This window comes from Neofelis nebulosa, chromosome 7 (assembly GCF_028018385.1).
Source record: "Neofelis nebulosa isolate mNeoNeb1 chromosome 7, mNeoNeb1.pri, whole genome shotgun sequence".
In the NCBI taxonomy this organism is placed as follows: Eukaryota; Metazoa; Chordata; class Mammalia; order Carnivora; family Felidae; genus Neofelis; species Neofelis nebulosa.
Genome location: NC_080788.1, coordinates 137321075 through 137344606, shown reverse-complemented (window position 1 = coordinate 137344606; position 23532 = coordinate 137321075). Strand labels below are relative to the sequence as shown.

The 23532-nt window shown below is 37.6% G+C and overlaps 1 protein-coding gene across 6 annotated transcripts in view; it reads left to right on the top strand.

Moving 5' to 3' along the window:
• The window catches only part of BTBD7 (BTB domain containing 7), an 88673-nt gene that overhangs the window by 28416 nt on the left and 36725 nt on the right, over positions 1 to 23532 (top strand). For 4 of the 6 annotated variants that reach the window (XM_058740122.1, XM_058740121.1, XM_058740125.1 and 1 more), the window contains exons 2-3: positions 1535 to 1722; positions 2444 to 3523. In XM_058740122.1, the coding sequence (XP_058596105.1) occupies positions 1641 to 1722; positions 2444 to 3523 (1162 nt within the window). In that variant the 5' untranslated portion in view covers positions 1535 to 1640. Of the gene's footprint in view, positions 1 to 1534; positions 1723 to 2443; positions 3524 to 4067; positions 4107 to 7685; positions 9148 to 23532 lie in introns of those variants that run through there. The other 2 variants (XM_058740127.1, XM_058740128.1) reach the window with 2 other exon arrangements.

Here is a 23532-nt window from a genome sequence, read left to right as displayed (position 1 = left end):
TTGCTGGAAGTAGTTTTCTGTACCATTTAGTGTTTACAAAATAGTATGTGAAACTCTGGATTCTTTGCTAGGTAGTTCTTCTTACAGAATGCACTGTCACGTCTCTGGCTACCCATAGCATCTGACTTCAGTAGCATGCACCAGAGTAAAAAGTCTAACATACTGTGTTTTCCTTGGTAGGTAGGTGAATTTCAAATAGTAATTTGCTTGTGTGAGTGTATGATTTGATTGAAGTTACTGCCACTTTGCATAATATCTACTTTGTAGAAGGATTCCCAGTCTTGAACACTATAGGTAGATCATTCTATGCTTAAATTCTCATATATATACGTGTATATATATACACATAAATATATACATATATATATATAGTGGGAAAAGATTGAAGGAAGCACAAATGTTAACAGTGATTTTCTTAACCTTGTTTTCCTAAGGTTATGCTGTGTCAGTAGCAGAGATGAAAATACATTCTAGGAATCTTGACAAAGTTCTTTTTTAGCAGGTTTTTTTGTGATTTTGCATGTGTGTATTTAACTGTATTTGTTAAAACTTCATCCTTCATTATGAGGCTAGATTAACTATTTCCTGGTTGGCTTCCTAATAATTCCAATAATAGGTGTTAAATTGTGTGTTCTCTTAAACCATTATCCCTTTCAGTCAGGTAAATTTAATATATCCAGATGCTATACAAATATAGTATTCCTATTAACCCTATTCTCTAATATTAGAGCTTTATATCTTAGTGCATATATCTTCTTCTGGCAGCTCTGAGAGTTAAGCTTCCATAGTATGGAATTTACTCTCTAATTGTTAAAATTACCTCTTACTGGTACCGCCTCAGTAAAGTCATCATATCAGGTAATAGCAAGCAATGTATTTAAGTTTATTTATTTATTTTGAGAGAGAGCGTGAACAGGAGAGAGGCAGAAAGAGAAAGAGATTCCCAAGCAGGCTCTGCCTTGTCAGCACAGACCCTGATGTGAGGCTTGATCCCGCAAACCGTGCATAAGATCACGACTTAAGCCAAAATCAAGAGTCGGATGCTTAACCGACTAAGCCACTTAGCCGCCCCAAAGTAGTATTTTTATTTCAGGACTTCACAAGGAGGATCATCTTCTGGTATCAACCTCTTCAATGTTTATAAATTGCTTAAAATGTTAGATTATAATAACTGGTGGTTGCCTCTAAAGAGTAAAAAAAATAAATAATTTTTTTCAATTTTTTAGTCTCTACTTTTCCCTATGATTTGAAATACTCTTTCCATAATTATATATTTAAATTAGTCTGATTTGTTACTTTTCATTGCCTTAGAAAGTACATAATTGGTACATTTTATGGCTCAAAATTGCAGCTAACACTGATTCATAATTCAAGTTTAACTATTTGTTTACATTTTCTGAAATTTTTACATGTGAATTTGACAGCATGTCATTTGCAAATAAAAGCAGTTTTCAGTAGCTTGTTTTTTTTTTAAACTGTGCAATTTGAGATACATTTGAAAAAATGAATAAAATTATTTTTGTTTCATATAAAGAAATGGATGAAAAGAGGCTGCTGGATCCAGGGTTGAAAGTTCGTAAAGGCCTCTGGGATTACACTCTGAAGAACCAGCAGATGGAATGCCTGAGTGACTGAAGAAAATGGGTGCTAATGCATCTAACTATCCTCATTCATGTTCCCCGAGGGTAGGGGGAAATCCTCAAGCCCAACAGACTTTTATAGGTAATGGTTTCAGTTTTTCTGATTTCATTTTCTTTTGTGAATATGAATAGAATTGTGTCTTCAGTGGTCTTTTTGGATGAAAAGAGAATTGAATTGTGAAGAAGTTATTATAGATAATGATTCTGTAGCATCCAGATTTTCCCCCCAACAAATGTGAATTTGGCTTGTATGATTTTTATCCTAACCAAGCTGCTGTAGCACCATTGATCTTTTCTTTGGTGTCTTAACCATAATTGCCATCTGCCCCCGGAAAGCTAGCAATCTCCACTGTTGTGAAAATAATGAAATACATGCTTCTTGTGTCCTGGTCCATTTATTTTCCCCAGTGCAAAGCAGCCTTGGTGTAGTTAAGGAAAAAAAAAAAAAAAAAAACATTTCACAATTATATATAAGTAGTATTCTGAATTTACAAATCCAGTTAACTCTCATTTCCTAAAAGTCCATCATTAAAATCTATGATATCTGGGTTTTGATAGCCAGAGAACCAAAAGCATGTTTTCAAGTAAAGAATAATCTGCTCTGTCTCTGTTCCTTATTTAATATAAAAGTGAATGATTTGATCTTTTAAATTTCTTTATAGAAACAAAAGTCAACTTTATTTGAATGGTTCAGGAATGTCTTCTCTAAAAATTTCTAGCGTGAAATATGTGTTAAAATGAATATTGAAGATGAACGTTAAGAACAAAGAAATACAATTTCATTTGTTTGATTTCCTTTTTAGGGACATCATCCTATTCTCAGCAAGGCTATGGTTGTGAATCGAAATTATATAGCCTTGACCATGGCCATGAGAAACCACAAGACAAAAAAAAGAGAACCTCTGGCCTTGCCACCCTCAAAAAGAAGTTTATTAAGCGTCGAAAATCTAATAGGTCTGCCGATCATGCCAAGCAGATGCGAGAACTCCTCTCTGGGTGGGATGTTAGAGATGTTAATGCTTTAGTGGAGGAATATGAGGGAACTTCAGCCTTAAAGGAGCTTTCTCTACAAGCCAGTTTGGCTAGACCAGAAGCTCGGACATTACAGAAAGATATGGCCGATCTTTATGAGTACAAGTATTGTACTGATGTAGACTTAATATTTCAAGAAACTTGTTTTCCTGTTCATCGTGCCATTTTGGCAGCAAGGTGTCCATTTTTTAAAACGCTGCTTTCTTCTTCACCAGAGTATGGGGCAGAGATCATTATGGACATCAGTACGGCTGGTATAGATATGCCCATGTTTTCTGCTTTGCTACACTACCTTTATACAGGAGAGTTTGGAATGGAGGACTCAAGGTTTCAAAATGTTGATATTCTCGTCCAGCTTAGTGAAGAATTTGGAACACCAAATTCCCTTGATGTAGATATGCGTGGACTTTTTGATTACATGTGTTATTATGATGTCGTCCTTAGTTTTTCTTCAGACTCTGAACTGGTTGAAGCTTTTGGTGGAAATCAGAACTGTTTAGATGAAGAGCTCAAAGCTCACAAGGCTATTATTTCAGCACGGTCCCCATTTTTTCGGAATTTATTACAAAGGAGGATACGGACTGGTGAAGAAATCACAGACCGAACTTTGAGGACTCCCACAAGAATTATATTAGACGAGTCCATTATACCCAAAAAGTATGCGAAAGTTATATTACACTGTATGTATACTGATGTGGTGGACCTCTCCGGTTTGCACTGTAGCCCCTCTGTGGGGAGTCTCAGTGAAGTTCAGGCTCTCGTCGCAGGGAAGCCAAACATGACCAGGGCAGAAGAAGCCATGGAACTTTACCACATAGCACTGTTCTTGGAATTTAACATGCTTGCACAAGGTAAGAAATTCTAATTTTCAATTTTGATTTCTAGAATTACATATTTGTCTTCCACATTGAAAACACAGCCAGTATGTTCTATGATTTCACTGTTTGGGATATGAGGGGGTCAGTTTTTTCAAATGTATAGTTACGAAATTTGAGAAAGAATCGAAGGTTAGTATTAACGTGGCTGTTCATTTAGTGTTAAAACCAAGCATTCAAAACTAGTGACTAAGAGCAATAGATGAGATGTGAGGCTCTTTTTCCCTAATGTAAGACAATAGGTGTGGGAATGTATAATAACCACCTGCACTCCATCCACACCCAAGCTTTGAACTAGCCTCGTTTCCCAGATTTCATGGTTATTCTTGATCTAGGACTTCTTGGGTAACTTAGATTCTCATATTTATACTCAGTAAGTTATTGATGCTTAAATGTTTAGAAGAATGAATATTTATTCCAAAAATGAAGATAGTCACATTTGGATACAATGTGTTTGAATCAAAGAATTAGGCAGGGGTTTTTATTTAAATTTTTAAATATTCTGTATCTTCTTTTCAAGCTCAACTTGTACATCAAGCAACAGCCTACAGTGTGTAAGGTCAGTGCTAGACTCCTGTGCCTTCTTCATTTAATTTAAACCTTTTAGGTTAGGATGGCACATTTTTCTGTTATAGGCAAATGAATACATGAAAGTAACATTAAAGAATTATAGATCCATCGGTAAACATTAGAATCTTAAAATTTCAGAGCTAGAAATCAGCCTTCCACACACAGCAAAGAAAATTTGCTGTCTTGAAAAGATGCATTCTTTGCTTTCTGTGACCATATATTAAAACAAGTTACATGACATGAAATTACTTGAGAAATTCAGCTAATGAGTATTTGCTAAAAGAACATTAGAAGTTACCAATCAGAAGAAAATGTTAATGGCTGGGGTAAAACACAGGAATTTAATGAAATAAGGAATAATGAAAGCTAAGCACATTTTTCTAACTTGAAAATAAAATGTGTGTTGTGTGGCTCAATCAACAAATTAATGGGACTTAGAGAAATGAGATAAAAGCCTCAGTTAAACAACAACAACAAATTAGTTAATACAATGAGAGGAATTATACAGAAGAAAGCATTGATAAACCTGAGTGAAAAAAGTTGAGATTTCTGCTACATAAAGAGTCTTTTAAATTATCTTTTTAGCAATAGTACTAATTTAGTCTTATTACCACAATCAAAATCGTTAAAATATTTTGTTAACTTAAAATAATCATTAAGTTAATAATAGTAGGCTATTTTGATGTCAGGCTAGGAAAGTGAGTTCTCAAAAATAACCTAGCAGCTTGACCTACCACTATTTTATTCTATAAAACCGAATTTGTCAGAAAATGCGTCTACAGAAAAATTTGAAGGTTGAAACATTATTCAAAAGATATAATAACCTTTATTTTCTCAAATTGGTTTTATTTTTTGACATGTTTAACTAATAAGAAACTGAAGTGTATTATATACGCTTTGCTGTTTTTAAAAAACAGGAAAGCTGGGCTCCTGGGTGGCTCAGTCCATTGAGCATCTGACTCTTGATTTCCGCTCAGGTCATAATTTCATGGTTCGTGAGATTGAGCCCCATGGCAGGTCAGCAAGGAGCCTGCTTGGGATTTTCTCTCTCCCTCTCTCTTTCTCTTTCTCTCTCTCTCTCTGCCCCCCCCCCCACCTCTGCCCCTACCCTGCTCACTGTCTCTCTCTCAAAATAAGTGCACTTTAAAAATTTTTTTTGTAAATGGGAAAGCATCCCTTAATACAGGTTTTTTGGGGGTAGTTAAGTTTTAAATGAAAAGTAAAATTATGAGCCAGCTCTTAGATCTTAGGTAGTACTTCATCTAAGGTTCTTTTATGTTAAGTGAGTTTAATTTTTTTTTAATCATTTAGCTAGAAATTGTATTTTTTAGTACACTTAAAGATATAGAGCAACACTCCTTGTGCATGTCTTGGTTACTGTAAAAAAAAAAAAAAATATATATATATATATATATATATATTCCCTCAAACCTGGGTGTCAGGTTTCCTGTCTCCTTTTGTTATGCATAATACAGAGTTGAGGTTATTTGGTATTTTGGTTTTTGCACTCCTTGTAGGCCTTATTTTTCTCCCATGCCCATGGTATTCAACCAATCCTATTAGTGCTTATAACAGACTACACCTTTAACACAGTTTTTACCTCATTTTTGTGGGAAGGAGAATATTTGGTTGCTTGGAGAGGAATTTTATACCATGAAGTTTAAGAGCTCAAGCTCTGGAACCAAACTGGATTTGAATCCTTCTCTATCATGTTTTAACTTGCTTGACCTCAGGGCAAGTCACCTGTCTAAGCCCCTATTTTCTCGTTTATAAAATCAGAATAGTAATGTGTAAAGTAGCATTATAAGGATTAAAAATATATAATATTAAGTGATTTGACTGGCACCTGATACATAGTTAGCATTCAGTAAATATTAGCTGCTAAATACTATTCATCAGAACATATTTCATTCATTACCATGTTCTTTTCTAAAACTTTATGTTTAAAAATAATTTTATAATTATATTGATTAAACCTAATACTAATACTTTATAGATTTTTATTAGGTTATTACTGATTATAAGTTTTTCTTACAATTTTATCACTGGTGAGATGGGACATGCCACTTATCAAACTATTGTAAATGTCTGGCTGTTTGTCATTTTACAATTGGTTTTTCTCAGCAGGAGTTCTACAAGCAGATTAAGCCTGTGATACTCTGAGGCATCTATGGTATCTAATGAATTAGCATCTCTCAGATGCATCCAGCATGATTATATGATAGTTATGTACCATTTTGGAGAAAATTAAGAAAATAGTCACCCAAATCATCATCTGTGATTAAGATGAGGGCTTAACTTCCAGTTAAAAAACACTGTGAGACTAGCCTGTTGGGCAGCTTGAGGGTTGGAGTGTACTGTTCTCATCCTTGTGTCCCCTATGCCTGGGACATGGTGGGCATTCAGTAAATGACTTTAAATTAATGACGGTTACTTTTTATTCCAAACTAGATTTAACTTCAAAAGTTAAAGCCCAGTTTTAAAAGGAAACAAATTCTGTCAGGGAAGGCTAGGACCTTGAGACTAAATACGTCCTTCAAGATGGAGAGGTGATTTAATGGTTTCAAGAGTATCATTAAAAGAGGCAGTATAGGCAGACAGCCAGAGTGGTGTGGATAAAAGAGTAGGTTCCTGGCCTATACTGAGAATGTGTTTTATTCAGACAAATAGGCAGTGACTATTAGGGAGGTGGATTAACAGGTAATGGGGCCTCAAATTGCTGGCCTGGCATTGTAGGATTAGATTTAATTTCACCTGATATCCTACATAGCAGATTAAACATAACTTTATCTCTGTCTCCTCCAAAGCCCTAATAGTATAGTAAAGAAGTAAAACAAATATAAACCCTCAGGACAAAGATACCTGAGAGGAAAACAACAGAGGAAAAAGGATATTGAAAATTTTGGAAGCTGGAAAGCAGATCATGACTGATTATTGGCTTACCAGAGAGGAGAGGTCTGTAACTCTAGATCCTATAGAGGAGTCTACTGAGGATAAGGGAGGCATTTCACAGGGGCTACTTAGTACTCTAGAAAGAAGGGATAAGCGTGGTGAACTAAAAAGAGATTTGATTTTAAGTCTGAATACTGAATGGATGAACCCTTTCCCCCCACCATGGAATTCACCTTTATAGGTGGCGTGTGTCAGAAAGGAATGGGGTTTTGTTTTACTTCATAAAGTGAGCTGGTTTTCTGAGTATGCTGTATTAAATAATCCATTTTCTCTTCTGATTTGTGCGATCTTTCATTAAGTTCCCACATAAATATGGGTCAGTGCTTTCCATTTTGTCTCCATAGCCCATTTGTCTGTTTTTGCATCAGTATCACTTGTGCCAGGTGACAAATCCTAACCTGCCCTTCAGTTCTCTTCTCTATCCCCACCCCTCCCCCCACCAAATACAATAAACCTGAGATTTATTTTTTGAAGAAATTGAACTACAGAGATCTCAGATCTGGAAACAGCTATGAAAGGAAGGGTGGGGGTGTGGGGTAAAGCACAAAGTTGAAATCTGAATTTATGTAAAAGCCTACAAACTAAATGTCAAAATCACTCCTCTTCCCTGCTCTAGTCCAAGCCAGGCAGATAAAAGATTAAAAAAAACTGGAGCTCTGGCACAAAAACAGACACTCAGATCAATGGAACAGAATAGATAACCCAGAAACGGACCCACAAACGTATGGCCAACGAATCTTTGACAAAGCAGGAAAGAATATCCAATGGAATAAAGACAGTCTCTTCAGCAAGTGGTGCTGGGACAACTGGACAGCGACATGCAGAAGAATGAACCTGGACCACTTTCTTACCCCATACACAAAAATAAACTCAAAGTGGATGAAAGACCTAAATGTAAGACAGGAAGCCATCAAAATCCTTGAGAAAGCAGGCAAAAACCTCTTTGATCTTGGCCACAGCAACTTCTTACTCAACACATCTCCGGAGGCAAGGAAAACAAAAGCAAAAATGAACTACTGGGACCTCATCAAAATAAAAAGCTTCTGCACAGCGAAGGAAACAATCAGAAAAACTAAAAGGCAACTGACAGAGTGGGAGAAGATATTTGCAAACGACATATCAGATAAAAGGTTAGTATCCAAAATCTATAAAGAACTTATCAAAAAACAAAGAGTCCAGTGAAGAAATGGGCAAAAGACATGAATAGACACTTCTCCAAGGAAGACATCCAGATGGCCAACTGACACATGAAAAAATGCTCAACATCACTCATCATCAGGGAAATACAAATCAAAACCATACTGAGATACCACCTCACACCTGTCAGAATGGCTAAAATTAACAACTTCGGCAACAACAGATGTTGGTGAGGATGTGGAGAAAGAGGATCTCTTTTGCACTGCTGGTGGGAGTGCAAACTGGTGCAGCCACTCTGGAAAACAGTATGAAGGCTCCTCAAAAAATTGAAAATAGAACTACCCTATGACCCAGCAATTCCACTACTACGTATTTATCCAGGGGATACAGGTGTGCTGTTTCAAAGAGACCCATGCACCCCAATGTTTATAGCAGTACTATCAACAATAGCCAAAGTATGGAAAAAACCCAAACGTCCATCGATGGATGAATGGATAAAGAAGATGTGGTATACACACACACACACACACACACACACACACACACACACACACACAATGGAGTATTACTCAGCAATCAAAAAGAATGAAATCTTGCCATTTGCAACTACGTGGATGGAACTGGAGGGTATTATGCTAAGTGAAATTAGAGAAAGACAAAAATCATATGAGAACTTTAAGAGACAAAACAGATGAACATAAGGGAAGGCAAGCAAAAATAATATAAAAACGGGGAGGGGGACAAAAACAAAAGAAACTCTTAAGTATGGAGAACAAACAGGGTTACTGGAAGGGTTGTGGAAGGGGGAATGGGCTAAATGGGTAAGGGGTATTAAGGAATCTACTGAAATCATCGTTGCACTATATGCTAACTAACTTGGATGTAAATTTAAAAAACAAAAATTAAAAAATAAAAATAAAAAAATAAAAACAAAAACCACACACACACACACACACACAAAAACCAAACAAACCCTGGAGCTCTAGAAATAGTGAACAGCCCAAGAGCATATAGACTGGTGTGGGGACTGATGCGGGGGAGTGCCATGATGAAGTTATGCTCAGGAATTACATGGTGAAAAAACCAGTTTGCCTTCCAGTTCTGCAAAGAAGAATAAGTCAGCAAGCCTGCTTTTGCAACAGAGTTTCCACACAGCTCTTTAGTGCTTCATTCTTAAATATGAAAACCCATCTAAAGTTGAGGAAAACTTCCAAATTGACACACAGATGAGAACGAAGTATTAGAAGAAACCGTTGAAGAAAGCAGAAGAAAACTTCAACAGAAGCAAAATGCCCTTATATAGGGGTCCCTGGGTGGCTCAGTCAGTTAAGCGTCCAACTTTTGATTTCAGCTAGGTCTTAATCTCAGGATCAGGAGTTCAAGCCCTGCATTGGGCTCTGTGCTGGGCGTGAAGCCTATTTTAAAAAAAAAAGGGAAAAAGCCCTTTTATAAAAGCGTTCTGTTGAATCAATGAGACATAAATAGGATTCTGTAAGAGTAAAGACAGCAGCTGTTGGAAATAAGGTAGCAGAAATGAAAAACACATAAAAAGATTGAAAGGTAAAATTGAAGAAATCTAGAAAGTAGAACAACAAAGATGGACAAATAGAACTATAGTATTGGTACAGGTGTAACAATTTAACAAGCAGTGGTTTTAGAAACATACGAGAGAAAATGGAAGAGAAGCCAGTGGTAATATAAGAAATACTGCTAAAGCTAAAGGAATTTCTGTATTAAAAAGTTTTATCCCTTTCTCTAGGGAACTCTAGAGAAAAAGAGAAGATTCTACAGTGTTGCAGAGAGAGAAAAATTAGGTTCCATACAAAGAAATAGGACTCTGAATACTGTTGAACTTTTCAATAGCAGCAGCTGAATGCTGCAATCCAGTGGCATAGTGCCTTTAAAAAGCTGATGGAAAATTATTTTCTACACAAAATTCTATATTTAGCCAAACTGTCAATCAAGTGAAAGGCTAGATGAAGGCATTTTTTTCAGTCTTGCTTCAGAAAATTTTTCTCCCCTGCAACCCTACTGAGGGAAGTTATTAAGGATGCGTTCCACTAAATCATGAAGTGAACCAAGAACAAGTGTGGGACCCAGAAAATGGGGTCAAACACAGGAAATAAGAAAGGGAAATCCTAAGTACTAGCTGTATAGTAAGTCTAGTGGGCATCAAGTCTAGACTGGACTAGGAGGGTGAAAGTCTCCAGGAACATTAAATGACAAGTGGCATTAAAAGATTTCATGGGGTCAGGGGGGATTCCTGGGTGGCTGTTGGTTAAGCATCCGACTCCTGATTTCAGGTCAGGTCATGATCTTGTGGTTTGTGTGATCAAGCCCCACATCAAGCTCTGAGCTGACAGCACAGAGCCTGCTTGGGATTCTCTCTCCTTCCTTCTCTGCCCCTCCTCAACTCATGCATGAGGGTGTTCTCTCTCTCTCTCTCTCTCTCTCTCTCTCTCTCTCTCAAAATAAATCTTAAAAAATTTTCATGGACCTTTTGGTGCTTTTATGAAGAATTAACAATAGGTTTATAGAAAATGAAGCAAGTGGGAAAAGTAGAAAATAATACCTCCAAGAAAAATTTAAAATTGCATATGGAAGAAAATATAATTCTAGTTGCACAGCTTGGCTCAGCAGTAAGCAGTATTTAAATAGTCCTAATATTAACACTGAATATTGATTTAATAAAAATTATAACATAGAGAGAGGTAAATATCAGAAGAAACAACTTAAGAATTGACAGTAGTTAGTTGCCTCTGAGGAGCAGGACTGGGAGTAGAAAAGAGATAGGGCAGGGGGGTTTGTTTTTAGAGGAAGCTTTTTATTACCACTAGCTACAAGACTTTTTAAATTATGAGCATATGCTGCTTTGATTACAAAATTAATTTTTTTATGATATGACATCAGTGCTCAAAAGAACCAGAGAGACCTAGATAGGATAGGCCATAATCCTAAGGAACTGGGGGATTTGTCATACAAATCAGTAACGTTAACTAAAAAGATCGTGCTTATCATTTTAGGTTACAAAGGGTTTTTACTTTCTCTCATTTGGTTGTCCTGACAACCTGTCAGTATGGTGGGGCTTAGAGTTGAATAACTAGCCTTTTCTCCAGCTTGTCAGTGATAAGGTTGTGACTCATACCAGCTCTTCTGACCCTAAGCCCAGAAACCAGTTTCCAGGGATGAAAGTGGGAGGCCACTGTAGGCCTGTTTGTAGGAACGAAATAGACTAGTGATTGAAGCATCAACTCAGAGGAGTCTCAGCCATGAACCTGATTTGTGCTGAACCTCTTGGGTAAATTAGGGAAATGTGGGCCCAGCTAGGAGGTTTAAAAACTGAGCAGGGACCTGGGTAGGTCACCACTCAGACTTTGCTTCAGAGCCCTTAGCTAAAGAACAGAGGGCTTTGTACTGAGTAGGCTGCTCTTTCCTGAATAGATTAATGTTTCTGTACCAATTATTTGACTTTTGGCTGCCAGCATAAAGACCTTCTTCCTAGTTTTGAGAAATTCCTCATTATACAGGTCTTGATAGAAGGCAGAGCATACCTCCCAGTGTAAAAACCTAAAAGGTTAAATGCTTGCTTTCTCAGCCTTCTCACTGGTTAATGTTTAAGCACATTACCTGGGCTTTTTGAATCAGGAGCTCATTAGCACAAAGAAGCAAGGACTACAGAAGGGTGCCTGGCTGGCTCAGTTGGTAGAGCATGCAATGTCTTGATGTCAGGGTTGTGAGTTCGAGCCCCTCACTGGGTGTAGAGATGACTTTAATTAATTAATTTAATTAGTGGCCCCTGCGTGGCTCAGTCAGACATGATTTTGGCTAAAGTCATGATTTCAGGGTCATGATCTCAGGATCTTAGGTATGGAGGCTGCTTAAGATTCTCTCTTTCCCTCTCTCTTTGTCCCGCCCCCATTCACACATGCGTATACTCTTTCTCTCTCTTTCAAATAAAATTAAATACATTTAAAAACATTATTTAAAGGCAAGGGCTATAGGGGTGCTTGGGTGGCGCCGTCGGTTAAGCGTCTGACTTCAGCCAGGTCACGATCTCGCGGTCCGTGAGTTCGAGCCCCGCGTCGGGCTCTGGGCTGATGGCTCGGAGCCTGGAGCCTGTTTCCGATTCTGTGTCTCCCTCTCTCTCTCTGCCCCTCCCCCGTTCATGCTCTGTCTCTCTCTGTCCCAAAAATAAATTAAAAACGTTGAAAAAAAAATTAAAAAAAAAAAAAAAAGGCAAGGGCTATAGAGAATTCTTTCTGTAAGCAGGGTGAGAGCCGCAACATCCAGTGGAAAAGAGAGAGGTCAGTGGCAGTGATGTCGATGATGGCATCCACTGTCTCTACACAGAGCAGGAGCTGTAGTGGCCTGGGGCCCAGAGCGACACGGGCTACTCACTGGGCTCTTTCCCTGATGTAGCCCTCAGTGCACAGCCTTTGTTCTTGTTTGTTTTCCGTGTCTGGTCTTCAACTTTCCCAGAAACTATGGGCTAAAGTATCCTTTCAAATAAAGTCCTTTTCTGTTGAAGCCAACTAGAGTTGTTTTCTGTGGTTATAGCTTGGAAGCCTGGTTGATAACAGTACATATATTAAAAAGACCAGTGTATAAAATTCCAAAATAGGTGGCTAGATTAGAAGAGCCTCAAAAAAAGGACCAGGTGTTCGATCACTGCTTTCACAATGATTTTAGCATGCACTGTGTAAACACCTCTGAAAACATGAGCACCTTAGTGAGAATATATATTGATTTATAATTTTCTGAAAAAAATTAGAAAATCCACTCTTTAGAGGAACTATAGGTTTTCTCATGAATTTTAACAACCCATGGTCTACCATAAGAAGGGGGTATATGATGTTTCCTTATTATAAAGACTCTTGACCTCAGAACAAAATAGCCCAGATTATCACCAACATGTACATCCATGCATATTCCAGCTCAGGATATTTTACAGTAGTTTACTTTCAATTGCAGATTTTATTTTTTTAGCTTGATCAAAACTGTATTTTTCAGTCTTTGGAATATGAAATTTACTTATAACAACTCCAAAGTGGACCCTGTAATGCATTGCCCATATTTTTAGTTACAATGTGATTATATTTTTTTTGAATTAGAAATCTAACAGAGAAACAACTGAAAGCAATGACCTAATTTTTCCCTTAGCAACTTGGTCAGATTTCAAGAGTGTGTGACTTGAAACAAATGCAAAGCAGTAAAGACTGTCTCCATTCACTGAGCCATTCCTCCCTCTTCCTGTCCTCTCCATTGTCCCCATGTTAACACTCTTCTTGTGTCTCAGTTCAATTGAACTGGCAGTTCATTTTACTTCTGTCTATAATTATTTCCTCTTCAGCAAGTTAGTCTGAATCTACTTCCTAGAGAATAATGGAGCTAAGTTAAAGACCATTATCAACAGATCAGAATAGTAAATGGAGATTTCAGTTAACTATGCAATATAGATGAAGAATTAATCTGTTTCAGGAATGGCAGTTCAGGTGACTCTCAAGTTCTGTATCTGTAATCATAAGGACACTTAGCACTTAAATTCTTTACTCAAAATTATGAGTAGAGTTCTAAAGCATAATATTTTATTGCATTTTTTTATTTTAAAACTTAAACCATTTTTCATGTAGACTACAAACTCTCCACCTCTGCCCCTCTGCTCACACTTTTCTTTGTCTTAGAATACCTTTGCCTTTGACCACTAAATGTCCACGTTCTACCCCGCTCTTTTTTTTTTTTTTTTTTTTAATTTTTCTTAACGTTTATTTTTGAGACAGAGAGAGACAGAGCATGAACGGGGGAGGGTCAGAGAGAGGGAGACACAGAATCCGAAACAGGCTCCAGGCTCTGAGCTGTCAGCACAGAGCCCGACGCGGGGCTCGAACTCATGGACCGCGAGATCATGACCTGAGCCGAAGTCGGCCGCTTAACCGACTGAGCCACCCAGGCGCCCCTCTACCCAACTCTTTAGGACCAAATTCACATGCTACTTCCTTTGTTTCCTCTCAGGCATTCCAAATTAAAAGTATTTTCTACCTCCTGCAAACTTCCAAAACACTTTCTTTATGTTTCTTTTAGGTTTTTACATCTTCTAACTTATTTTGGAATTGTCTTTGTACATGTGTCATTTCCTCTATCAACTAGTGTATTATATACCCCCTAAAGACAGGGGCAAAATCTTAGTCCTCTTGAATCACCCAAAGAACCTAGCACAATGCTTTTTTGCTGTTAGTGGACTCTGAGTTACATATTTTGAATTATCTTTTTTTTTTTAAGTTTATTTATTTATTTTGAGAGAGAGCGTGCGTGCATGCACACATGTAGGGAAGGGGCAGAGAAAGAGGGAGAGAGGGTCTCAGGCAGGCTTGGCAATGTCATCCCAGAGCCTGGTGTGGGGCTCAGACTCACAAACCATGAGATCGTGACCTGTGCCAAAGTCGGATGCTCAACCCACTGAGCCACTCAGGTGTGCCAAATTATCTTTAATACCTATGAAAAGTGAGTAACTTTTTCTTTTTAAAAGGGGGGGAGGGTATGTAATAAATGTTTGACTGTAGAAGTTACAAATAAAATTAAAACACTCTAGGAGATAAATATGAAGCAGTATTTATTTTTATTTTTTAAGTTTATTTATTTTGAAGAGAGTGAGTGAGGAGGGGAAGGGCAGAGAGAGAGGGAGAGAGAGGATCCCGAGCAGGCTCCGCACTGCCACAGCCCTACATGGAGCTCAAACTCATGAACCGTGAGATCGTGACCTGAGCTGAAATCAACAGTCAGATGCTTAACCAACTGAGCCACAGGTGCCCTTGAAGCATTATTTTTAAAATTAAGTTTAGAGTTGGTCTAAATACTGTATAATTCTGTACCATTAAACTCAGTTTTAAGTTAAATTTCAAATAAAGTTGTCTTATCAACTTTTTATTTTGTTGTCCACTGTTATGTAAATAAGATGTCAGTTGAATTTAAAATATTCTTGGAGGGCTCCTGGGTGGCTCAGTCAGTCAGGTAAGCATCCAGCTTCGGCTCAAGCCATGATCTCACTGTTCATGAGTTCAAGCCCTACATTGGGCTCTGTGCTGACAGCTCAGCCTGGAGCCTGCTTTGAATTCTGTCTGTCTGTCTGTCTGTCTCTCTCTCTCTCTGCCCCTCCCCCACTCATACTTGGTCTCTCTCTCTCAAAAATAAACATTAAAATTTTTTGGTTTTAATATTCTTGGAAGCCATTCAAGGCTATTAATCTTTTGAAGCCAGAAAATTTAATCTGAGGACAGTTAGAAGCCTTTTCTCAACAATAAGCAAAACTTTTCTATGCATACTAAAATCCCAAGGATGCCACAGTCAAGGGAAACGGTGAAACAGAGGAAGACTTGCTTGTTTTGGTTTGGTTTGTTTTTCTTCCCCAACACAAATTTTTTTATTATAGTCAAGATCTGAGAGATTTAATTTGAACTTTACAGACATTAATATAATCAGACAAAAGATGAAATGCTGTACTCAGGTCATTATGGATATGAATACAAAACTTGGAACAACATGGGGACAAGGAAGAACTGCGCATTTATTATTTAAAGTGTATATTGAACTCTAGACACCACGAGAATAGCGGAAAGCATCTGCAATGATGCCACCCAGTACAGTGTATTCTGAAGTAGAGACTTGATTTCAAGTTAGCATTTTTTGGACAACATTGCTATGCAAGGTGCAATACCAACGAGAAGAGAATTAAAAGGAGCCGTGTTTGAATATCACTATGCACCTAGTGTCACGATGGGCACTTATATCTTTTCGTCTTCACAGTAATCCTGTGAAGTTCAGAGAATGGGTCTCTCATTTGCTCGGGTTCAGAGATAAATAACAGTACCCAAATTAAATGGTATTTTATAAATATGAAGTCTGGGGTTAGATCTGTGCTCCAGTCCTGGCTCTGTCACATGCTAACCATATAAATTCTTCCCGGTTCCTCAACTCGAGCTTGTCTCTTTCTCTCCATTGAAGTGTGGGCATCAAGCACTATGCCTGACAGTTGGGAGGGTCTTAACAAATGTTTTTAAAACTGACTTACATTAACTCATTGGTAGATAATTTCTAAAGATAGAGTTGAGTTGTTTTCCTTATGCATCATTCGACAGTGTGGTCCCAAGCTTCCAAAGTCTAAAAAAAAATTTACCAGATTCAGACTTTTTTTCAACACTGATACATAGGGTTACAATTGTAGGGAACATTCAACATTAGATGGCAAAACAAGGCCATAAAAAAATGGTCCACAGAGCTTTCCCATGGTGGTAGACTGCTTGGTGTAAGCTACCACTCACGGAAGCACTGAGAGAAGTGGCCTTTTCTGGAAGCCCCAACTTATTTTTATTTTTCTGATTCTGCAGTAGTCAAATTTTAGCCACTCCTCTTCTGTTGCCAAGGAATACAAAAATGTAATGCAACCCAAGATGCAGGTTGTTTGGGGGAAGACATCAGTGATTGAGGAAAGAAAATGATAGAAGGAAGAACCTCAGCATCGTACAAATATCCTGTCTTCTCAAATTCAGTATTGAGGTACAGAGTTGAAGCTTCTGCCTTAAAAACAAATATTATACTTACCTCCTAAAATATCTAGAGTAGAAGGACTTCGACCAGACACAGGCGTTTTAGAAATGGTGGGAAGAAACTATTCCAAGAATTAAGATGGATTAGTAATGACATTATTTAGCTATTACTGTGTGGAATACCCCACTTAATCTTTATGGTAACCTGTATGGTAGCTACCGTCGTTGTTCCCATTGTAGAGATGCAGGAACAAATGCGTTGTTTCTTCCCCAAGGCCACTTCTGCTGATCAAATCTGCTTTATAGATACATGAATGTGTGTTTCTATTTCACGTGCATATCTTGTTCTGTAGTGTAAATAAATAGTAGCACAACATACATATTATTGTCTGGCCTTTTTCACACTTAAGCTTTGGAAAAACGGTGTCAATACATGTAGAGTCACTTTATGTTAATGTATTTTTTTTGTTTCTAAAATATAAGAATTGGGGCACCTGGATGGCTCAGTCGGTTGAGTGTCCAACTCTTGATTTCGGCTCAGGTCATCTCAGTTTGTGGGATTGAGCCCTGCATAGGACTCTGTACTTACAGAGCCTGCTTGGGATTCTCTCCCTTTCTCTCAAATAAATAATTTAAAAAAAAAAGATTCACTCTCTCCCTCAGCCATGCACACACGTGCATGTGCTTTCTCTCAAAAAAATTTAAAAAAAAATATATGTGATGTACTGACGTTTGGATATTTAGATAATACAAATAATACAAAAAGTGTTTAAGAACCGTTCAGTCTCACTTCCCAGTGAAAAACACTGCTAACAAATAGCGCCTTTTTATAAATATCTTGTAAAGACTGAATCTTAGTTTGGAGTATGTATAACTGACCAGAAAGTTCTTGCCTCCAACTATTTTTTCATATATTTAGATGAAACAAAATACCAGTTTCTATTACAAGTTAACATGGGGTGGCCGCACTATGTCTCCACGAAGGGAATGACTTTGATTTATAGAAAGACTCAGCATAAGAGACTCTTAAAAACTGAGAACAAACTGAGGGTTGATGGGGGTGGGAGGGAGGGGAGGGTGGGTGATGGGTATTGAGGAGGGCACCTTTTGGGATGAGCACTGGGTGTTGTATGGAAACCAATTTGACAATAAACTTCATATATTGGAGAAAAAAAAAAGACTTTGAGCTCTGTTTTGGTTATCTTTGCTATAACATTTTCGTATACCTCATACGTAGCATTGATACATCTGTAAAACTTCTGATACGTGCTTTACATGTCATGGCATTTGAAAGTGAAATATCCACACATCAAAAAGTTGTGCCAAAACCCCCAAAACACAGTTTGCACACCTATACATCTTTGTTTCTAACCATATTCCTCTTCAATCATAACAGAGTTAGGCCTTTTCCAGAATGGGTTGGTTTTAATACCGTTTCCACTGTCAGTGTGTTTCTTCCTGATGGAAGCTTACATTAAAGAACAATACTGAATTTTGACACTGATTCACTAAAATACTTCTAGAAGATCCATAGGTATCACATTGGTTCTCTAAACCTGTTGATGTCTGAGCTGTATCTAATTATGAGAGGTTCAGAAATTTTTCTAAGCTAAACTGAGATTAAATAGTTTTTGTTACTCGAATGCATCATCTTAACTTCTAGATTGATAGTTTTTGTTTATAAGTGTAAGCAGTAAATAAAAATATAAAGTATCTAAAGTCTTCAGTGTTGTGAGCCCTACTTCTAAACTACATTTTGATGTCAGATTTTCAGAGATACTAAGTTAAATAGAAGTGGATGCATACAATGTTGTAAATCTGATCATTGTAATATGTCTGTAATCCTGAGAGAATAGCAGCAGCCTGAGTCTGCAGCAGATGTAGATGAAAATGGTACATTATGGAGGAGAAGGAAGAAAATAACCTGTCAATTCAAACAGACCTTGGTATAGAATTAGCACTGTGACTCCTATACTTTATTTATTTAGCAGACTTACTGTATGCCGGACCCCAAGATTGAAGTAGTGAGTCTTGTAATAAGTACCCAAACTGTGTAAGTGCTCAAGTAGAGCAAAGCACTGTATGAGAGGGGAACACACAGGAAGAAGAGCCCCAGACCTCAGTATAGGAAGTTAGGGAAGGGAGGTCTGGAGAATGAATGGGAGTTAAATAAATAAAGATTGCAGATAAAGGTTAGGCAGAAGGAAAGCAGGTGGAAAGGCCCAGAGGTAAATGAGAGCAAGGCACTTTGGGTTGGGATAGGGGGTGCAGAGAAAAGAGTGGTGTGGTGAGAAATGAGGCTACAGAGACAAGTAGGGCTCTATAACAAAGAACCTGGTCTACCATGCCGAGACATTTGGCTTTATCCTGAACATAGCAAGTAGCATGACCTGATTACATATGCGTTTTCCGAAAGATCTCTTTGGCTGAGATCATAAGCAGCATGCAGACACCATAAGAAATGTCCCAGAAATAGTGTGTGTGTAGGGGGGCAGGGGAGTAATACATAAACAGTTATAGTCTATAAATTACACATCAAAAATTGATAATTCTTTTTTAAAGTTTCCTACGATGTGTATTCATTTGTTTGGTAGAATTTTTGAGCACCTATTTTTTGCCAGGCACTGTGCTAAGCTCTTAACTTATATTATCTTCTATGGTAGGTATTATCTCCATTTACAGGTAAACTGACACTTGAAAATATTGTAAACTGGGTTTATAGCTAGGAAATGTTATGGCCAAAATTTGAATCCTGGTCTTTCCAACTGCAGAGCTACTCTTTCCCATCACTGGGGAAGAGGGAACATGGTCTCCATGAGAAGAAGTCATCTGTGAGGTACATAGTTTTGAAGGGAGTGCACAATTGTGTTAAGAGATAACTAATCAGTAAATATCACAAAGTTTTCTGAAAATCATAATATGGCTGTACCCCAAAAGCTTTGGATTTTTTTTTTTATTATTAAAACAGAATTGAAGATACTAACCTACTGTTTTGACACAGTGGGAAATGGTTTAAGGATAGTAACGTATAGACATAAATGGGTATTTTTTGTTTTTAGTTGAAAGGATGTGAACCTCTGAGTTTTTCACTTACTGAGACTATTAGAATTGTTTTTGTTTAACATTTTAACAAATGACGTGTGAGTGGAAGGTGCATGGTACATTTGGGTTGTCAGCATTTCTGTTCCCTTTATGATCTTTGACTTGCTCTGCCCCCTCCAGACTCTGCTCTCCTATCCTTATCCACTCCCCACAGATCCCATGCTTGCTTCTGAGTTAGAATACACCAGGATAATAATGTATAAGGAAACTTAATTATAGTAAGAGTTGCATCTTATTTAATCCTGAAAATAATCCAGTGAGGTAGATTTTGAGGATTAGGGAACATTTTTCAGATGAGGAAACAGGCAGAACTTCTTGTATCACACAGTTAAAAGGAATTGGGTTTCGGTCTCTGGTCAGTCTGACTTGAACGGTGTATCTTGCGTCTCTCTTCTAGTAAGATGCCTGTACCTTAGGATATGTGTTCAATTTCAAGATCGGGCAACCTGTAGGTTCCAGAATTAGATCTCCCTGCATTGTAATATAGTGGAGGCTTATATATTATGCAGGGTGTCTATATTTACAGAACTGACATCCCTGTGAATGCTTTTCCCTTTCCTCGTGCTGTTTTCACCTACCCCCAAAACCCTTAAGCCTATTAAAAATAGCATATTAAACATTAAGTTATAAAGAAAACATTAAAGCAATATAAAGATATACGTATGTATCCAAGTGAGTATCTTAAGGGTTCTTAGTCTTTTTCCTTTCATGTCTTAGAGAAATCTTTAATCTTTTATAATTGTCTGTGTGCTTTCGCCTCCTCCCTTCTTTACCAAGTTACTTCTTTCCTATCTTCCTCTGGCTATTCTTTCTTTTCACTCAACTTGGGAAAAGCTATCTGAATAAAGAATACAAGCACTCAGGGTACATCTTCACACACAAGCAGCATGAATCTCAGTGATTGCCTCTTTCTCATCAGAAGGGAGTAATGTTCTCAAAGCAGAGAACCTTCTCATTTCCTTTCCAATATTTGCTTGGATTTTGTGGTCAGTAATTGATTTTATGTTGGCACTGAGGGAAGGAACTCCTGGCAACTTCCATAGCCTGATGGTTTTTGTTTGTTTTTGCTTTGATTTTTTTGAATAGATATAATATATTCAAATAGGACAAAAGTCAAAATGTATGAAGACTACTCAGCAAAGAGTCTCCTGTTCCCCCAACTTTTTGTCCCCCACCGCTGAGTTCCCCTTCTTGCCAGTGTTACCAGTTTCTTATACATCTATCTGCTGAGGTAGACAATCCAGAGATAGTCTCAGTACATGTGTTTTAAAATATATTGAAAGGAAACATAAAAAGATATTTGGAATAGATCTACAGTATTACTAATGCCCTCTGACATTTAGGTATTGCAAGGAACTTGTGAGACTATTAAAAGGGGCAGAAACTTGAAAGATATTCTTCCATGTAGAATATATCTACACTTTATATATGGTACACTTTAGGAGTTTGCTTCTATATTATGTATAGAGGGTAATTTTTTTTTTTTTTTTTAAAGAGAAAGAGCAGGGGAGGGGCAGGGAGAGAGGGAGAGAGAGAATCCCAAGCAGGCCCCAAGCTCAGTACAGAGCCTGATACAGGGCTTGAGATCATGACCTGCGCTGAAATCAAGAGTTGGACTCTCAACCGACAGAGCAACCCAGGAGCCCCAAGGGTATTTTTAATATCTACCCAACAGGAACAACCAAATTCTGAACATTAGCCAAAAGGGTATGAAAAATAAAACCCAGAAAAACTCAACTTGCTTTTCATCTTTTTTTGGTAGTGAAAATAGATTTTAATTTAAATTTCTTTTTCTTTTTTCTCCCTAGCTTTGAGACATAATTGACATATAGCGTTGTGTTAAGTTTAAGGTACACAGTGTAATGATTTGATACATGTATGTGTTGTGAAATGTTTGCCACAGTAATATTGGTTTATGCATCCTTTACCTCACATAGTTAACATTTTGTTGTTGTTATGGTCACAACACAAAGCTGTACTCTCAAAACAACTTTCAAGTATACAATACAATATTAACTGTAGTCACCATGCTGCACATTAGATCTCTGGACCTTATTCATCTTGTAACTAAAAGTTTCTACCCTTTGATCAACATCTCCTTGTTTCCTCCACTCCTCAGCCTTTGGAAACCACCATTCTGTTCTCTATTTCTTTTTTTTTTTTTTTTTTTTTTTTTTTTTTTTTTTTAATTTTTTTTTTTCAACGTTTTTTATTTATTTTTGGGACAGAGAGAGACAGAGCATGAACGGGGGAGGGGCAGAGAGAGAGGGAGACACAGAATCGGAAACAGGCTCCAGGCTCTGAGCCATCAGCCCAGAGCCTGACGCGGGGCTCGAACTCACAGACCGCGAGATCGTGACCTGGCTGAAGTCGGACGCTTAACCGACTGCGCCACCCAGGCGCCCCCTGTTCTCTATTTCTGTGAGATTCCACATATAAGTGAGGTCATACGGTATTTGTCTTTCTCTATCTGAATTATTTCACTTAGCATGATGCTTTCAGCGTTCATCCATGTTGTTGGTATATGGCGGGATTTCCTTTTTTATAGCTGAATAATATTCCTATACACACACACACACACACACACACACACACACACACACACATTTTCTTTATCCATTCGTTTCCATATCTTGACTGCTGTGAATAATGCTATAGTGAACATGGGAGTGCAGATATATCTTCACGATAGTGATTTCATCATCCTCAGATACGTACCTAGAAGTGGATTGCTGACTCATATGGTAGTTCTGTTTTTATTTTTAAGGAACCTTCATCCTGTTCTTGGTAGTGGCTATGCCAATTTATATTTCCACCAACAAAGCACCAGAGTCTCCACATCCTTACCAGTACTTGTTATCTCCTTTTTGATAATAGCCATTCTGACAGGTGTGAGGTGATATCCTATGGTTTTGATGTGCATTTCCCTGATGATGAGTGATGTTGGGCACCTTTTCATGTACTTTTTGGCCATTCGTATGTCTTTGGAAAAATGTCTATTCAAGTCCTCTGCCCAATTTTTTAATCAGATTGTTTGCTGTTGAGGTATAGGAGTTCCTTACACATTTTGGATATTAAGCCCCTATCATATATGGTTTGTAAATATTTTCTCTCATTCTGTAAGTTGCCTTTTGATTTTGTTGATTGTTTCCTTTGCTGCGCAGAAACTTTTTACTTTATGTAGTCCCACTTGTTTATTTTTTGTTGTTTGTGTATTAGGTTTTATTTCTAAAAAATCATTACGAAGACCCATGTCAAAAAGCTTTATTCCTATGCTTTCTTCTATGAGCTTCATTGTTTCAGGTCTTACATTGAAGTCCTTAATCCATTAGAGTTAGTTTTTGTGAGTGGTGTAAGATAGGGTCCAATTTCATTCTTTTGCCTGTGGATGTTCGGTTTTTCCAGTAGCATTTTTTGAAGAAACAAACCTTTCCCCCTTGAGTGTTCTTGGCTCCCTTGTCAGTTAGCCTTTTTTTTTTTTTTTGCTAAATTATAATGCAACTTTACCTAAAATATTGATTGCAGTTTTTCCTACCCTTCCTCAGGGAAGTGGAAAGTTAGACATGTGCTGAGAAAAGACAACTGCAGTAGATCAAAGAAAGGAGCGCTCAGGGCAGACTAAAATGATGAGGACTGTCCAGTATGTCAGAAACTGTGTTACTAAAATGGTCGTAAACTTACTGTGAC